The sequence below is a fragment of the Bombina bombina genome, chromosome 3, assembly GCF_027579735.1.
Source record: "Bombina bombina isolate aBomBom1 chromosome 3, aBomBom1.pri, whole genome shotgun sequence".
Classification (NCBI taxonomy): Eukaryota; Metazoa; Chordata; class Amphibia; order Anura; family Bombinatoridae; genus Bombina; species Bombina bombina.
This window is the reverse complement of record NC_069501.1, coordinates 546206306-546224454: the sequence shown is the minus strand read 5'-3', so window position 1 is coordinate 546224454 and position 18149 is coordinate 546206306. Positions and strand designations below refer to the sequence as shown.

At 45.0% G+C, this 18149-nt stretch overlaps 1 protein-coding gene across 2 annotated transcripts in view; it reads left to right on the top strand.

Moving 5' to 3' along the window:
* Positions 1-18149, top strand: part of PHACTR4 (phosphatase and actin regulator 4) — a 404839-nt gene that overhangs the window by 254724 nt on the left and 131966 nt on the right. The window contains exon 5 of one of the 2 annotated variants that reach the window (XM_053707045.1): positions 17597-17695. The exons of the other annotated variant lie outside the window; for it this stretch is intronic. Coding sequence (XP_053563020.1) covers positions 17597-17695 — 99 coding nt within the window. The remainder of the gene's footprint in view (positions 1-17596; positions 17696-18149) is intronic. 2 annotated transcript variants of the gene reach the window in all.

Below are 18149 nucleotides of genomic sequence, written 5' to 3'. Positions count from 1 at the left end.
GGATAGCTGTGCTTTCTCAGATCCAATGGATAAAAAATTAGAGGGTTACCTTAAGAAAATGTTTGTTCAACAAGGTTTTATATTACAACCCCTTGCATGTATCGCGCCGATTACGGCTGCGGCAGCATTTTGGATTGAGTCGCTTGAAGAGAACCTTAGTTCCTCTACGCTAGACGACATTACGGACAGGCTTAGAGTCCTTAAACTAGCTAATTCTTTCATTTCGGAGGCCGTAGTACATTTAACCAAACTTACGGCTAAGAACTCAGGATTCGCCATACAGGCACGCAGGGCACTGTGGCTAAAATCCTGGTCAGCTGATGTTACTTCTAAGTCCAAATTACTTAATATACCTTTCAAGGGGCAGTCCTTATTCGGGCCCGGTTTGAAAGAAATTATCGCTGACATTACGGGAGGTAAGGGCCACGCCCTACCTCAAGACAAGGCCAAAGCTAAGGCTAGACAGTCTAATTTTCGTCCCTTTCGGAATTTCAAAACAGGAGCAGCATCAACCTCCACTGCACCAAAACAGGAAGGAGCTGTTGCTCGTTACAGGCAAGGCTGGAAGCCTAACCAGTCCTGGAACAAAAGCAAGCAGGCCAGGAAACCTGCTGCTGCCCCAAAGACAGCATGAACCGAGAGCCCCCGATCCGGGACCGGATCTAGTAGGGGGCAGACTCTCTCTCTTCGCCCAGGCCTGGGCAAGAGATGTTCAGGATCCCTGGGCACTAGAGATCATATTTCAGGGATACCTTCTAGACTTCAAATTATCTCCCCCAAGAGGGAGATTTCATCTGTCAAGGTTGTCAACAAACCAGATAAAGATCTGTTAACAATGGGAGTGATCCATCCGGTTCCGTGGTCGGAACAAGGACAAGGGTTCTACTCAAACCTGTTTGTGGTTCCCAAAAAAGAGGGAACTTTCAGGCCAATCTTAGATTTAAAGACTCTAAACAAATTCCTAAGAGTTCCATCGTTCAAAATGGAAACTATTCGGACAATTTTACCCATGATCCAAGAGGGTCAGTACATGACCACAGTGGATTTAAAGGATGCTTACCTTCACATACCGATCCACAAAGATCATCACCGGTATCTAAGGTTTGCCTTCTTAGACAGGCACTACCAGTTTGTAGCTCTTCCATTCGGATTGGCTACGGCTCCAAGAATCTTCACAAAGGTTCTGGGTGCCCTTCTAGCGGTACTAAGACCGCGAGGGATTTCGGTAGCTCCGTACCTAGACGACATTCTAATACAAGCTTCAAGCTTTCAAACTGCCAAGTCTCATACAGAGTTAGTTCTGGCATTTCTAAGGTCGCATGGATGGAAAGTGAACGAAAAGAAGAGTTCTCTCTTTCCTCTCACAAGAGTTCCATTCTTGGGGACTCTTATAGATTCTGTAGAAATGAAGATTTACCTGACAGAAGACAGGTTAACAAAACTTCAAAATGCATGCCGCGTCCTTCATTCCATTCAACACCCGTCAGTAGCTCAATGCATGGAGGTGATCGGCTTAATGGTAGCGGCAATGGACATAGTACCTTTTGCACGCCTACACCTCAGACCGCTGCAACTATGCATGCTAAGTCAGTGGAATGGGGATTACTCAGATTTGTCCCCTACTCTGAATCTGAATCAAGAGACCAGAAATTCTCTTCTATGGTGGCTTCATCGGCCACACCTGTCCAGGGGAATGCCATTCAGCAGGCCAGACTGGACAATTGTAACAACAGACGCCAGCCTACTAGGTTGGGGCGCTGTCTGGAATTCTCTGAAGGCTCAGGGACTATGGAATCAGGAGGAGAGTCTCCTTCCAATAAACATTCTGGAATTGAGAGCAGTTCTCAATGCCCTTCTGGCTTGGCCCCAGTTAATAACTCGGGGGTTCATCAGGTTTCAGTCGGACAACATCACGACTGTAGCTTACATCAACCATCAGGGAGGGACAAGAAGCTCCCTAGCAATGATGGAAGTATCAAAGATAATTCGCTGGGCAGAGTCTCACTCTTGCCACCTGTCAGCAATCCACATCCCGGGAGTGGAGAACTGGGAGGCGGATTTCTTGAGTCGCCAGACTCTTCATCCGGGGGAGTGGGAACTTCATCCGGAGGTCTTTGCCCAAATACTTCGACGTTGGGGCAAACCAGAGATAGATCTCATGGCGTCTCGCCAGAACGCCAAACTTCCTCGCTACGGGTCCAGATCCAGGGATCCGGGAGCAGTTCTGATAGATGCTTTGACAGCACCTTGGAACTTCAGGATGGCTTATGTGTTTCCACCCTTCCCGCTGCTTCCTCGATTGATTGCCAAAATCAAACAGGAGAGAGCATCAGTAATTCTAATAGCACCTGCTTGGCCACGCAGGACTTGGTATGCAGATCTAGTGGACATGTCATCCTGTCCGCCTTGGTCTCTACCTCTAAGACAGGACCTTCTGATACAGGGTCCATTCAGACATCAAAATCTAACTTCTCTGAAGCTGACTGCTTGGAAATTGAACGCTTGATTTTATCAAAACGTGGTTTTTCTGAGTCGGTTATTGATACCCTGATTCAGGCTAGGAAGCCTGTTACCAGAAGGATTTACCATAAAATATGGCGGAAATACCTATACTGGTGCGAATCCAAAGGTTACTCCTGGAGTAAGGTTAGGATCGCTAGGATATTGTCTTTTCTACAAGAAGGTTTAGAAAAGGGTTTATCAGCTAGTTCATTAAAGGGACAGATTTCAGCTCTGTCCATCTTGTTACACAGACGTCTGTCAGAAAATCCAGACGTCCAGTCCTTTTGTCAGGCTTTAGCTAGGATCAAGCCTGTGTTTAAAGCTGTTGCTCCACCATGGAGTTTAAACTTAGTTCTTAACGTTTTACAGGGTGTTCCGTTTGAACCCCTTCATTCCATTGATATAAAAATGTTATCTTGGAAAGTTCTGTTTTTAATGGCTATTTCCTCGGCTCGAAGAGTCTCTGAGTTATCAGCCTTACATTGTGATTCCCCTTATCTGATTTTTCACTCAGACAAGGTAGTTCTGCGTACTAAACCTGGGTTCTTACCTAAGGTAGTCACTAACAGGAACATCAATCAAGAGATTGTTGTCCCATCCTTGTGTCCAAATCCTTCTTCAAAGAAGGAACGTCTTTTACACAATCTGGATGTAGTTCGTGCCCTCAAGTTCTACTTGCAGGCAACTAAAGATTTTCGCCAAACTTCTTCCTTGTTTGTCGTTTACTCTGGACAGAGGAGAGGTCAAAAAGCTTCTGCTACCTCTCTCTCTTTTTGGCTTCGTAGCATAATACGTTTAGCCTATGAGACTGCTGGACAGCAGCCTCCTGAAAGAATTACAGCTCACTCCACTAGAGCTGTGGCTTCCACTTGGGCCTTTAAGAATGAGGCCTCTGTTGAACAGATTTGCAAGGCTGCAACTTGGTCTTCGCTTCATACTTTTTCCAAATTTTACAAATTTGACACTTTTGCTTCTTCGGAGGCTATTTTTGGGAGAAAGGTTCTTCAGGCAGTGGTTCCTTCTGTATAATGAGCCTGCCTATCCCTCCCGTCATCCGTGTACTTTTGCTTTGGTATTGGTATCCCAGAAGTAATGATGACCCGTGGACTGATCACACATAACAGAAGAAAACATAATTTATGCTTACCTGATAAATTCCTTTCTTCTGTTGTGTGATCAGTCCACGGCCCGCCCTGTTTTAAGGCAGGTAAATATCTTTTAAATTATACTCCAGTCACCACTTCACCCTTGGTTACTCCTTTCTCGTTGTTTCTTGGTCGAATGACTGGGACTGACGTAGAGGGGAGGAGCTATATGCAGCTCTGCTGGGTGAATCCTCTTGCATTTCCTGTTGGGGAGGAGTTATATCCCAGAAGTAATGATGACCCGTGGACTGATCACACAACAGAAGAAAGGAATTTATCAGGTAAGCATAAATTATGTTTTTGCTATATATTGCTACCCCTATTATAGAAAGCCAGAGTTGGTTACTCTGCTCTTTCTTTTCTATAGGTCCATGGTAGATATTGTGAAGCTGCCACACCTCTGAAAACAGCTCCTGTCTGACAGTAGGATCCACAGGTAAGTGCTTTCCCTTCTAGGTTTGAAGGTACCAGCACTATAGGGGTTAAATCCTTGTGGAAAGTTTTTCAATCTGATTTAGGGGCACTGCTTTTATTTGAAAAGAGGCATTTTTTTTTATTGGGGGCTCAGAGATGGGAGAGTGTATGAAGTGTTTGACAGATGTTTGTTTTACTACTTGTTGCAATCACTTTTCAGCTCAGCTTATTGGCCCAATCACTTTTTCTGTGCTGCTGTTGGTTTTCATGCTGTTTTTGTTTGGTGCAATTTTTAAAAAAATAAAATAAAAATATTTTTTTTTTTATTACGATCATGTAACCACTCCTTGGCACTTCCGGGTTTCGGCTGCTCTGTTCAGATCAGAGTTTGCCGCAGCGAGTGTGGAGGTTGCATTTTCTTCTATATACAGTGGCAAGTTGATTTGGGCAGTTCTGGTAAGAAGGATGTGTTTATTTGCTACCGGGTGTGTCCGGTTTTCTGTGCTAGTGGGATAGCAACTTCTGGAGGGGGTAAGACCTCAGCAGAGCTGAGGGTTTTAGGGTCTTATTTATGTTTTATTGCTTCATATAAATAGACTTAATTTGGCTTTTAAATTGTTTTGTTAATTGTGAACTGATACCCAATTATGGACACTAATACTGAAATTGATTCATTTGAAAAAATGCTTATTGTGTTTGGAGGCTAAGATAATTCCTCCTGTACAGTTTTGCTCTTCATGTTTAAATAAAACATAGTTTAAAGATAAGATGTCGCTCCCTGAGCCTCCTGTCTCTCAGGATAGTCTTATCCTAGCTATGCTTCAGCTTTCCCCTTAAGCTTCCCAAGCTTTACATGCAGTGCCCTGTGGTTCCTCCCAACCTCCTGGGTTTTTTTTTTACCTGGGGATTTCGCTGCACAGATTACTTCTGTTTCTACAGCTTTATCACCTTCTCCAAAGGTTTCTGGTAAATGTAAGAGTAAATCTAAACATATTGATGTTAGTAAGGCTGACTCCGCTAAAGCTGCGTAAGTCAGTTTGTCTCAATTATCTGATGAGGATGATTCTTCAGTGGCTTCTGAGGGGGAATTGTCAGATTCTGATACTGTAGTGACCAATTCTGCAGATTCAGAGGAGATTAATTTCAGAACACCTATTTCTTTTGAAGGAGGTTCTTGCTACTTTGAAAGAATCCGAATCTGTTGCGGAGAATCCAAAGAGGTCTAGTAAGCTTAATAGGGTATATGATGTACCCTCGTCTGTGGAAGTATTTCCAGTTCCAGACCGTATGGCAGATATTATTATAACTCAGGAATAGGATAAACCAGGGATTCCTTTTTCCCAGTCCCCTGTTTTTAAAAAGATGTTTCCTGTTGCGGACTCTATTCGTGGCGCGCGGTGCCCAAGGTAGAGGGAGCTATCTCTACTCTGGCTAAGAGAACTACTATTCCTTTTGAAGATAGTTGTTCTTTCAAGGATCCAATTGATAAGAAGCTTGAAGCTTTTTTGAAGATGTATTTTTATCAGGGATTACAGTGGCAACCTGTTGCTTGTATTGCTACAGTTGTGGGGGCATAATCTTATTGGTGCAATGATTTATCTAATATCCTAGAAGAGACTACTATAAAGGGATCCAAGACAGGATCAAGGCTCTCAAGCTAGCCAATACCTTTATTTGTGATGCCAACATGCAAGTTCTTAGGTTGGGTGCTAAGATTTCTGGTTTTCTTCTAAAATGGAAAGAGTCCACAGCTGCATTCATTACTTTTGGGAAATAAGAACCTGGCCACCAGGAGGCGGCAAAGACAACCCAGCCAAAGGCTTAAATACTCCTCCCACTCCCCTCATCCCCTAGTCATTCTTTGCATTTCGTCCCAGGAGGATGGCAGAGAAGTTTCAGACAGTTTTGTGTGATAGGGCTATTTGGCTGGACCTTAGGCCTGTATCTTTTTGGGCATTAACCGCCGTGTTGCCTTATATTTTCTTTATATCCGATGGGGTGTCTTTTATTTGTTTTTGTTTCCATCGGAAATCTTCTGGGATTGATACTCTTACTATTTCGGAAGTTGTTGGACATGTTAGTCTTCTGTTTTGGTCTTTTTTTTCCCTACGAGGGAGAATTTCCACAGCTTGCCGGTTGGGACCCTAGGTGCAGACTGGTCCTGTCTGGTTCGTTCGTTTTTTGGTTCACGTGGCACTGTTCTGCTCGGCTGCTTTGGTAGAAGCGCCGAGTGCTCAGGTTAATCATTGTTTTTTCATGTTCAACTAAGCATTCGAGAGGGCCTGTGGGTCCGTGAGGTGGGAAGGATTGTTTCAGTCCTTGTAGCCTTCAGTCATAGATGACCGGGCAGGGGAGTTTTTCCGCTGCTTCACTCTGACATCTGATTTCATCAGAACTTAGTCTCCTTGCCCATGTGGTGGAGGGTGGGAGGGCTTAATGCCCCTTACTGCTATTGCTATTTTTCGGCCTCTAGATTTGTCCTTTTGGGATTGATCCAACAGCTTGTACAGGATAGCTGTCTAGGATGTGGAAGATTTGCAGTTTGAAACCTGTGGCAGCTCTTGACACCTTGCTGGTGTATAGTATATCTAGATGCAGCTCTTAGTCTTCACTGAGTTATAAGAGGCCTTTGGGTCTTCTTCCATTGCCTCTGGGTGAGTAGATCTCCTTTTAGGAATCAGAGTTTCCGGGTGATGGTGGTTTCCTGTGTGAACTTTGTTTAGCTCAGGGTTTCCGGAGCTGGGTTGACTTAGTGCTTTTCTCTTGTGTCCTCTGCTTGTGCGGAGGTGATAGGGAGACTAGTCCTGCTAGTAGGATTTTTTTTTTTTACCTCGAGGTATCCCTTGGTTGTCCTGAGGCTCTGAGAAGTATCTTCATATGACTTCTAGCCTTGCTCCTTAGAGCGTTGGACTTAGCTAGGGGTGGTTCCTTCCTTTGGTCGGGGCTTTCGAGTTCTTCTCGATATCTGGATTCTCTGGATATGCATCCATACCCTTGTGTCTGTTTTTTTGGCCAGTTGGGGCATTTAGTTCTAGGGTAAAGTTTGCCTTAACTATTAGGTGCCTGGACCTGTATTACTCCCTGAGACTTCCGGTTGCTGAAGCTTCGCTTGGCCTTTTTCCTGACCCAGTCTTGGGTGGTTTTAGAATCTTGGATCTAAGGGCTGGACGGGGTGTTCCACGGAAGTGGGAACTGGGACTATGTCCTTGCTCGATCTACCTAACCTGGTCATGGCTGGCCAGGATTTGCGGAGTATTTTTTTACTCTTTGCCACGGAGTGACCCATGTCATCTGATGGTTAGCTGTGTGGCTTGAGCCTCAAGGGTGGTTGGTTCATACCCAGCTGCTAGCGTTGGATGTTCCTTTTCTGGTGTGCCTTAGGGTTGACAGTGTTCCCGTGGTTTCCCTGCTCTGCAGGCGAATGGGTTGGCTATGCCTCTGCTTGGCAAGCTACATGTAGTGGGGTCCTTCTAGGACATCAGGGTTGGGAATTTCTCTTCCCATTAGCCGGGGACTTCGGGCCTTGAGGACAGTTGTTTCCCTTCCGGCATCATCCCTTTTCTTTAGGGGATATTCTCCTCCCACTGGAGATGGTCCTTGCTTGGGGCTTCTCCTGGATGAGAGGCAGACAGGTGGGATTGGTTCCCCTGGGGGTCTTGCTGGCTCCAAGCAGATTGTTGGGCCTTTATTTTGATAGATCCTTAGGTCTATGGCCTTGTTGTCTGTTTTCAGAGTCGGTTTGTACTTGTACTCTGTGGGGATGTCTGTGCTATCCTTACGCTCATTCCTGTACCCGTTTTGGGATTCTTTTGTTCCCCTGTTTTGGATCCCTGAGGCTGGGTTGGTCCAGCTGGTTGTGGATCTGCAGGTCCAGATGGCCGAGGGGTCTATGGAGCTGCGTTTGGTCGCAGTCTCCTCTGGATGTGTGAGCTTTGTTGAGTCTATCCTGTTAGCTTAGTCTGCTAGGGTATAGATTTTCCTTTCAACTGGCTATATTGATTTCAGAAGAGAGTTCATTCTTCCTTCGGGTCCTGAGGTATACTCTCCTTCTTGGGACCTGTGTCCGGGGGTTGCTTTTGTGGTCTGTTTCTTGCTTGACTGCTTCTTCTTCCTCGCAAGTATCCTCTGTGTCGTCCTGTTATGGACTTTGTGTTCTCAAATTTGGGGATTCTCACCTGAGTGTATTACACACTTTTTCATGGTCGAATGCCTTGGTATTCTTGACACTGGGAGGACTTTTGCTCTTCGGTTGCAATCTGCGCTTGCGGGATGTTGGAGAGACATCTGTTCGGTCTCTGTGCCCAGTCTTTTCCCGGGTTTTGCTTGGTTTAGGCGTGACCTTGTTTCCCTGTTTGGGCCCCTTTGGGTCTCTGTGAGCTGGGCTCACTCATGGAGGTGTTCTTTTTTGTATTAGGGGACCTTTCGGTTTCCTTGGTTCACCTTTGCCTTGTTCCCTTGGGGGTGTCTCCATTTGTGGAGATGAGCAGTGGAGGACTGTTTGTTGGGCGACAGTGTCTCTTGGAGGACTGTTGGATCAGTTGAGTCCGTTTTGCAGTCTCTAGTTTGGCTTCTGGACTAACTGCTTATCATTGGGGCTTTTGCTCTTAAAATTTTCTCGGCTTCGGACGAAGCTGGGTTTTTTATTGGGTAGAGGTTCAGGCCTCTTTAGCTTGGGTATTGTTTTCCAAAAAGTAATGAATGCAGCTGTGGACTCTTTCCATTTAAGAAGAAAAACATAAACTTCTGATGGAAAGAGTCCACAGCACCCCACTCGTAATTTTATGTGGGGCGTCCTTATATTCTTCTGGCACCTTTCACCCTGATATTTCTTCTACTGTTCCTTGTTCCTCTGCAGAATGTCTGGGGGATGAGGGGAGTGGGAGGAGTATTTCAGCCTTTGATTGGGTTGTCTTTGCCTCCTCCTGGTGGCCAGGTTTCTTATTTCCCAAAAGTAATGAATGCAGCTGTGGACTCTTTCCATCAGAAGAAAAAAAAATTATCAGGTAAGCATAATTTGTCTTTACAGTTTTAGCTTGCAGAGCTCTCTGGTTAAAATCTTGGTCTGCAGATGTTACATCCAAGTCCAAGCTTTTATCTCTGCCTTATAAGGGTAAAACCTTGTTTGGACCAGGTCTGACATTACAGGTGGAAAGGGTTCTTTCCTACTTCAGGATAAAAAGAATAGACCTAAGGGTCGCCAGAATTCTAATTTTCATTCCTTTTGTAACTTTAAGGGACAGAAGTCTTCTTCTTCCTTTTCCAAGTCGGTTCAATCCAAGTCTTTTTGGAGGTCCAGTCAACCTTGGAATAGGGGGAAGCAAGCTAAGAAGCCTTCTGTTGATTCTAAATCAACATGAAGGTGCCGCCCCCCCTGTAGTGGATTAAGTAGGGGGCAGGCTTTCTTTTTTTAAGCAGGCGTGGATACGCGATGTTGCAGATCCTTGGGCCATAGATATAATATCTCACGGTTACAGAATAGGATTCAAATCATAACCTTGACAGGTGGAACCTGCCCCTGGGAGGACATCTGCTAATCAGATAAAGAGAGAGGCCTTCTTAAACTGCGTAAAGGACCTATCATCCCTGGGAGTGATTGTTCCAGTTCCTCTTGAGTAACAGGATCTAGGATTCTATTCAAATCTATTTGTAGTTCCCAAGAAGGAGGGCACTTTTCGTCCCATTCTGAACCTAAAGTGTCTCAATCAATTCCTCAGGGTTCCGTCTTTCAAGATGGAGACCATCCATTCTATTCTTTCTTTGGTCCAAAAGGGTCAGTTCATGACGACCATAGATCTGAAGGACGCGTATCTTCATGTTCCTATTCACAGGGATCACTACCAGTATCTAAGGTTTGCCTTCAAGGACAAACATTTCCAGTTTGTTGCCCTTAATTTTGGCCTTGCTACAGCTCCCAGAATTTTTACAAAGGTTCTGGGGGCTCTTCTGGCAGTGGTGGTCCCAGGGTATTGCTGTGGCGCCTTATCTAGATGACATTCTAGTTCAAGCTCCATCTTTTCATCTAGCAAGATCTCATACCGAGATGTCTATTCTACGTTCCCACAGGTGGAAAGTGAATCTGGGAAAGTGTTCCCTTGTTCCAGGTTCAAGGGTTTGTTTCTTGGGAACAATTATAGATTCCCTGTCAATGAAGATTTTTCTGCCAGACGTCAGAAAATCCAAGCTTCGTGTTTCTTGCCTTTCTCTCCAGTCTGCTATTTGTCCATCTGTGGCTCAATGCATGGAGGGGATTGGACTGATGGTTGCCTCCATGGACGACATTCCTTTTGCTCTGTTCCATCTGAGACCTCTGCAGTTATGCATGCTCAGTCAATGGACCGGGGACCACTCGGATCTCTAGCAGAAGATAAATTTGGATTCCCCAACAAGTCTCACTCTTATGGTGGGCTTCACAGGACCATCTGTTTTCGGGGCACATGCTTCCTGAGGCCTTCCTGGGTGGTTGTGACCACGGATGCCAGCCTGTTAGGCTGGGAAGCAGTTTGGGGTTTCTTAAAGACACAGGGTCTGTGGACTCCAGAGGAGTCGTCTCAATAAACATCTTGGAGTTGAGAGCAATTTTCTATGCTTTAATAGCTTGGCCTCAACTAGCTTTGGTCCGATTTATCAGATTTCAGTCGGACAACATCACCTCAGTGGCCTACATCAATCACCAGGGAGGAACTCGGAGTTCCTTGGCAATGAAGGTGTCTCGCATTCTCCAGTGGGCGGAGTCTCATGAGTGCCATCTCTCTGCCATCCACATACCAGGGGTGGACAACTGTGAGGCGAATTTTCTAAGCAGGCAGACTTTTCATCCTGGAGAGTGGGCTCTCCACCCAGAGGTTTTCACAATGATAACTCTGGTGGGGGTTCCGGAGTTGGATCTGATGGCGTCTCATTAAAACACCAAGCTTCCAAAGTACGGTTCATGATCAAGAGATCCTCAAGCCATTCTGGTAGATGCTCTAGCGGTTCCTTGGAGCTTCAATCTAGCATACCTGTTTCCTCAGTTTGTGTTGCTTCCACAAGTAATTGCTCGCATCAAACAGGAGAGAAATTCTGTGATTCTAATAGCTCCTCCATGGCCTCTTATTCGCGGATCTGATGATGTCATCTCTTCCACCATAGAGGTTACCTTTTAGGAAGGACCTTCTACTTCATGGTCCCTTTTTTATCCAAATCTGGTTTCTCTGAAGCTGACTGCTTGGAGATTGAACTGCTCCAGGCTCGTAAACCAGTTACTCGCAGAATTTACCATAGGGTATGGTGTAAATAGCTTCATTGGTGTGATTCAAAAGTTTTTTTTTTTAACAAAGTAAGGGTTCCTTGAAGGAGGGCCTGGAGCTGGGTTTGTCAGTCAGTAATTTGAAGGGTCAGATTTCTGCTCTGTCTATTCTTATGTATAAACGTCTGGCAATTCTGCCAGATGTTCAGTCTTTTGTTCAAGCCTTGGTCAGAATCAGGCTTGTGTTTAAATCTGTTGCTCCTCCTTGGAGTTATTAAACCCAAAAAATGTATTTCATGATTGAGATCAGATTTTAAAAAGTTTCCAGTTTACTTCTATCATCAAATTTATTTCATTCTTATGTTTTTCTTTGTTGAAGAGATACCTAGGTAGGTAGCATGCACATGCCTGATGCCCTACATGACAGGAAATAGTGCTGCTATCTAGTGCTCCTGCTAATGTATAACATTGTTGCAAAACTGCTGCTATATAGTGCTGCAGACACGTGCACACTCTTGAGCTTACATTTCTGCTTTTCAAATAAGGATAACAAGAAAACAAAGAAAATATAGTAATAGAAGTAAATTAGAAAGTTGTTTAAAATTTGATGTTCTATCAAAATCATGAAAGAAAAAAATTGTTTTTTTGTGTCTCTTTAACTTTGTTCTTAGAATTTTGCAGCAGGCTCCGTTTGAGCCGATGCATTCTGTTGGTATTAAATTACTATCTTGGAAGGTTTTGTTTCTTCTTGCTATTTATTCTGCTTGCAAAGTTTACGAACGTTCTGCTCTACAGTGTGATTCCTCTTACCTTATTTTTCATGCTAATATGGCAGTCCTTTGTACTAAGCTCCTAAATTTTACCTTCAAGCAACTAAAGATTTTCAGAAGACTTCTTCCCTGTTTGTTTTCTCTGGTAAGCGTAGGGGTCAGAAGGCCACTTCTACCACTCTTTGTCTCTGGTTGAGAAGTGTTATCCGTTTAGCTTATGAGACAGCTGGGCAGCAGCCTCCTGAGAGAATTACGGCTCATTCCACTGTTCATCTTCATGGACTTTGAAAAATGATGCTTTTGTGGAGCAAATCTGTAAGGCGGCCACTTGGTCCTCTATTCATACTTTTTCAAAATTCTACAAATTTGATACTTTTGCCTCAGCTGAGGCTTATTTTGGGAGGAAGGTTCTTCAAGCGGTGGTGCCTTCAGAATAGGTCCGCCTGTCTTGTTCTTCCTCCCTATTCATTGTGTCCTCTAGCTTGGGTATTGGTTCCCACTAGTAATTAGAATGTGTTGTGGACTCTCCATGCCATAGGAAAGAAAACAAAATGTATGCTTACCTGATAAATGTATTTTCTTCCTAATGGGAAAGAGTCCACAGCCGCTTTCATTACTTGTGGGAAATAAGAACATGGCCACCAGGAGGAGGCAAAGACACACTAGCCAAAGGCTTAAATACTCCTCCCACTTCCCCTATCCCCCTGTCATTCTTTGCCTTCCGTCCCAGGAGGATGGCAGAGAAGTGTCAGAAGTTTTTATTTTTGATTATTGTACTTTTATTTATTTTTCAAATGTCTCTTATGGAGGGTACTACCCTTCGACATGGGACAGGAGTTTTAAGTAGTCCTGTCAGTCTCTGTGAGAGGGCCTGGGTGAATGTTAGAGTCCAGAGATGCCGTGGGAAGTTCCCTCTGCGATACCATCCCGACTCGTATTAACAGCTCCTTCCCACTTGACGTTGCCGAACTTTGTTTCGCTACCTGCTATCTTCTCTCAAGTCCATGACGGAGGCGATGCTACTATTCGTCACACTTGAAGGGCTGTGTTCCTGTTCCACGGTGTAGATTCCGGCAAGATCGTTTCATTTTATTACATTGATGTAATGTGATTTATTGTGACAGCTAAGTATGGGTCTCAGTGAGACACCTTCTGTACCGATCTGGGAATCAAGGGATAATTTCTTTCTTAGGGGGGGATTTGTGAACGGAGGGGGTTCCTTTAATCATGTTTCATATGTGATTCATCCTGCCTTGTGTAGTGGGTATTGGCTCTAAGCCTGAGACATCTAGCATTAATCTATGTTGTGGCATAGTGGCTGTCTCTCTGGGCTTGCAAACTGAAAGTCCAGAGTTCAGATCCACCTCTGAATGCTTGTTGTAACCTTTTTTGCTAGGTTCCAGACTTGCTTAACTTTTTCTGTGGGGCCTAGTTTGCCGCATTTTGGTGGCACGCTTTTTGGATCACGCGGTTCACCTTGCGATTGGGGCGTCATTACGCTTGGTGGTTTTTCCGCTTCTGCATTCCTGACCGTGTGACGACGAAAGAAAGTCTGCTCCGCTGAGGTCTGGTCATAGGAGGTGGTGAGTGCCCCAGCCTTTGTGGGTGTCAGGTGCCGGTAGTTTATCCATATAGTGCTTTATTTTTGATAGTCTTTAGCCATGGAGGATTCTAATGCTGGGACTATTGTTGTTTCAGATTCTGAATCGTCCTCTGATGAGGATTGTACTTTGGCTCCATTGACACAAGTCTACCATTCATGTCTCTTGTGCCTTTGTAGTGTGCCGGGTTCCTCGGACTTGGGGAACCATGGTCCTGCTGAGCCATCGGCCTCTGGGGGCTCTGCTCCTCAAGTAGCGACTTCCCATGCGCACCCTTCTATTGTTGCCGGTGACCCTGATGTTGATGTCTCCTCCCTACAGGGCGAATTGTTTCACCCAGAGATGACGGGACATTTTCGTTTTAATTTGTTTTTGGCGCTTGTTCGTCTGCAGGACCCCAATGTTTCTTTGCGGTTGTGTTCCTGCCCAACTATCCCGAGTGTCCAGACCGTGGGTGGCAATATAGTTTTTCCCCCTGGGGTCATTGTTCCTCCATGTTGTGCTTTTCGTTATAGGATTGCGCGGCTGCGTGTCCTACTACGTCTTCTTTTTGACTTGTTGGGGACTCCTTTCCTGTATTGGTCGGGAATGTCTCAGTTCTCTTGTGATCCTTCTGCCTAGACTAGTGGGGATAATGTAGTCTCCTGTCGGTCTATCGTAATCTTTCCCAGATTTTTTTCTTGAAGGTTCTGGCCTTCGTTTGGCGGGTCCTATGGAGGCTTGGTTCTTTCCGGGCGGATACCTATGGGTTGCCTTTTTTTTTTTTTTTTTCATCCGGTAGGATTTATTACATTTTATTATTTCTTTTCCTGCAGAATTTCTGGGATTGATTTGCTAGTTACTTCCACAGAAGTTGTTCCCGGATTGTTGGTGTTCCTTGTTAATTGGTTAGTGACGCACGTTCCGCCTGGCTGGTTTGGCGGGACCTTGAGGTTCACTTGTTGGTGGTTTTTTATAAACTACACTCTACATTCACATCGTGGCCTCTCGGGTCAGGATGTCGGGAGGGCTTAGGTTGGTCCAAGTCAATCGGCATCCCGGTGACTGGGTTGGTGGAGTTCCACCACGTCGTCTTTTCATCCCCATTCTGGGGGGTGGGGCCTTATCCGCCGTGGGTTAGGATCCTTTCGGGGTGCCTCTTGGTAGTTCATCTCTGGATCCTAGGTCGGTTCTCTTGTACTGGATGTTCCCGTTTTTGCGGGGCTCAGTTTGTAGAGATTTGGTGGCCGTTGCTGTTAAATGGCTAGCTTACAGCTTGCCATGCAGGATTCCTTACCTGTGGCTATTGGAGTTTTTTCTCCAATGGGAACTCGGATGTTTTAGCATGCCTTGGATCCTTTCCCGGTGTTGGAACTTGTGCTTCCGGTTGTCGTCTTCCTTCCCTTGGGGTCGGGTACTGGGGTGGGATAATTTTTTTTTTTCTGGGTCTCGTGGATCTTGGCTGCTGGTCCGGGGTTCTTCTAGTTTGGGATAGTTTCTGCGATTTTCGCAGGACTTTTCCGGTGTTCTCTTTGTAGTTCCTCTGTTTCGAGGTTTTCTTCTCAGCTGGGATTGGTTTGACCAGGTTGTTTTGGTCTGGTAGCTGCTCGGGTTGTGTCGACTCGAGTTTTGGCCAATGGAATCTCTTGTATCGCCCTCCCTGCACAGATCTGGTAGTGAATATGGGGTGGGCCCGGGATTCTGGTAGTGTCGGTATAGCTGTTTCTATACCTCTCCCGTTTTCCCTTCGGTGTTTCGGGGTTGGGTCAGGATGGTGTTTTCCTTGTCTCCCCTTTGGGGAGTCTGGACCTTTCTTCCGGTTGTGGTACCCTTGTTGTGAGAACGTGTGTGCCTTTGGATCTCTTTTTGAAGGGTCCTTTTGCCCTGTTTTTCATTCTTTTGTTTTGTTTGTTCAGATCACTGGGACATGGATCTGGCCATCTGGTGTACCTTTTTTCCCCTTTTTGTTTCTGCATTCTGCAGAATTTCTAGAGGCAGATGTGTTTTCGACAGGTTGTCTTGTCTTACCGCCTTTGTTGTGGGGGTCCAAGATGTTGTCTCTTGGAGGTCTTTGCTCTCTTTTTTGGGCGCTGGATGGTTTAGGTCTGTCTTGGTTTTTCTTCTTGTGTCCTGTGGGCAGGTGCTCCCTGCCTTCCATCTTCCTCTGGGGGAATCTTGTTCCTTTGTGGGAATGGTTTGTCACGTTGGTCCCTTGTTTTTTCGGGGATGGTGTAAACTGGTGGGCTTGTCTCTTGGGTTCTGTGTCCTCCAGTTTTTCTGGGTGGATCTCCCCGTGTTTTCTGGTCGCACTCTTCTTAACGTGGCCTGTTTTATCCCTTTCTTTTGAGTGGAGGTGGGAATCTGTTCCCTGGGCTTCGCCTTGTCTGCGACAGGTTAGTCTCCCGGGCGTGGGCGGCTCTTGTTGAGATTTCCTGCTCCTCCTTAGCCTTCAGGCTGCTTGGGTCCCGGATGAGGTGTTCTCTGGGAGGGTTGGATCCTCTGGGTGACCCCTCTGTTGGGGGGACGTTTCTTTTAGGGATGATTTGTTTTTTTTCTGGTGTACCTTCTCTGGTTGCAGTATTTTTCGTTTGGGTGGTGCCCTCAGTCTATTTTGTGGTGTGGGGCGTTTGCCTTGGTCTCCTGCAGCTGGTTAGCTGGGAAAAGGGATTCTCCCTTTTTGACCTTGCTCTGCAGTTGGCTCTTGGACAAGCTATTTAGCTGTCTATGCGTCTATGGGGATGCTTTATGTTTTTCCTTTGGTCCTTGACCTTGTTTTCCACCTTGGTTGTCTTCCTGGAAGACCTGGTTTTGGTCCTTTTTCTGAATTGCTATTCCCTCTGGGAATTGTTAGTCGGGCTCCCCTAATTGGTCTAAGGGGGTGTGGCTGGGATTTGCCTCTGAGAAACAGTGTCTTCGAGATCTGTTGTCTCGGTTGCATCTGCTCGTGGTCTCTGGCCAGGCCTTGGGACTGTCTGTTTTCAATTATTTTTGTTCCCTGTTTTTCGGACGATACAGGACTTTTTTTTTTTTTTTTTTTCTCTGGGAATGTGATTTAGGTTGGTGCCTTCGTTTGGACCGCCTCTTACCCTCCCGTCTTGGCATTCAGTGTCCTCTTTGAATTGGGTATAATTTTCCCACAAGTAATGAATGCAACTGTGGACTCTTTCCCATTAGGAAGAAAAACATAAATTATGCTTACCTGATAATTTCTTTTTTTTTCCGTAGGAAAGAGTCCACAGACCCCCGCACATTTTTGAGGCGTTTTGTTTATTCTTCTGGCACCTTTTCACCTTGATATTCCTTTTACTGTTCCTTGTTCCTCGGCAAAATGAATGGGGGATAGGGGAAGTGGAAGGAGTATTTAAGTCTTTGGCTGGTGTGTCTTTGCCTCCTCCTGGTGGCCAGGTACTTATTTCCCACAAGTAATGAACGCGGCTGTGAACTCTTTCCCACGGAAGAAAATTAAATTATCAGGTAAGCATAATTTGTTTTCTTTCCAGACATGGAGAGTCCACGACCCACCCTTATTCAAATTTAGACGGCAGTTTTTATTGTCTAGTCCTCAGGCACCTCTATACCCTTGTGTTATCATCTTTTTCCTTTTCCCTTGGGCTGAATGACTGGTGGTTATGGGTAAGGGAAGTGATACTTAACAGCTCTGCTGGGGTGCTCTTTGCCTCCTCTTGCTGGCCAGGAGTGAATATCCCACTAATAGAATGTTTCGTGGACTCTCCATGCCCGGAAATAAAAACGTTTATCAGGTAAGCATACATTTTGTTTTTCAAATAAAGATAGCAAGAGAATGAAGAAAATTTGATTATAGGAGTAAATTAAAAAGTTGCTTTAAAATCTCATGCTTTATCTGAATCATGAAAGGAAAAAAATTGGGTTTAGTGTCCCTTTTAATTCTAGTTTACTATCCATCTACCTCTTTGACGATAAATTATATTTTATCTGCAGATGCTACAACAGAGTCTCCTCCTTTGAAGAATGGTCACATGACCCCAGTCCCTGCAGAGCCGCCTGAGGAAAATGGCGTAAAGAGGATGAGCAGACATGGTAAGTTACTATTCCTAGAATTTAAAAAAGAAAAACTCAGGTAGTGTAGCAAAGGGCTAAACACATGAGGGGATGGTAGTTTGTCATGGAAAGGATCATATTGTAAAACTGAGTGTATGAGAGCAGTAGGTAGTTGAAGGGGAAGATTAAGTACTTAACATGACTGGGATATTATACAAAGATCGCCATCTCTGGAAGAAGGTGAATGTGGCATGGACTAGGGTTTAAGAGGGTCATGTCAAAGAATGGGCAGTAAAGGGGGGCACTGAGTGCATTTCATGGATTTGATGAGACACATTGCAGGAATGGGTGCAATTAAACTGGGAATGTGTTGAGTGTAGCCATATTTTTTCACAAACTCTTTATAATTACTAGTACTGAGAATATTGCTTTGTAGTTACTTGGAATAGGTAGAAATGGGATGTCCCAGATTTATTCAATATTTTTCTCATTT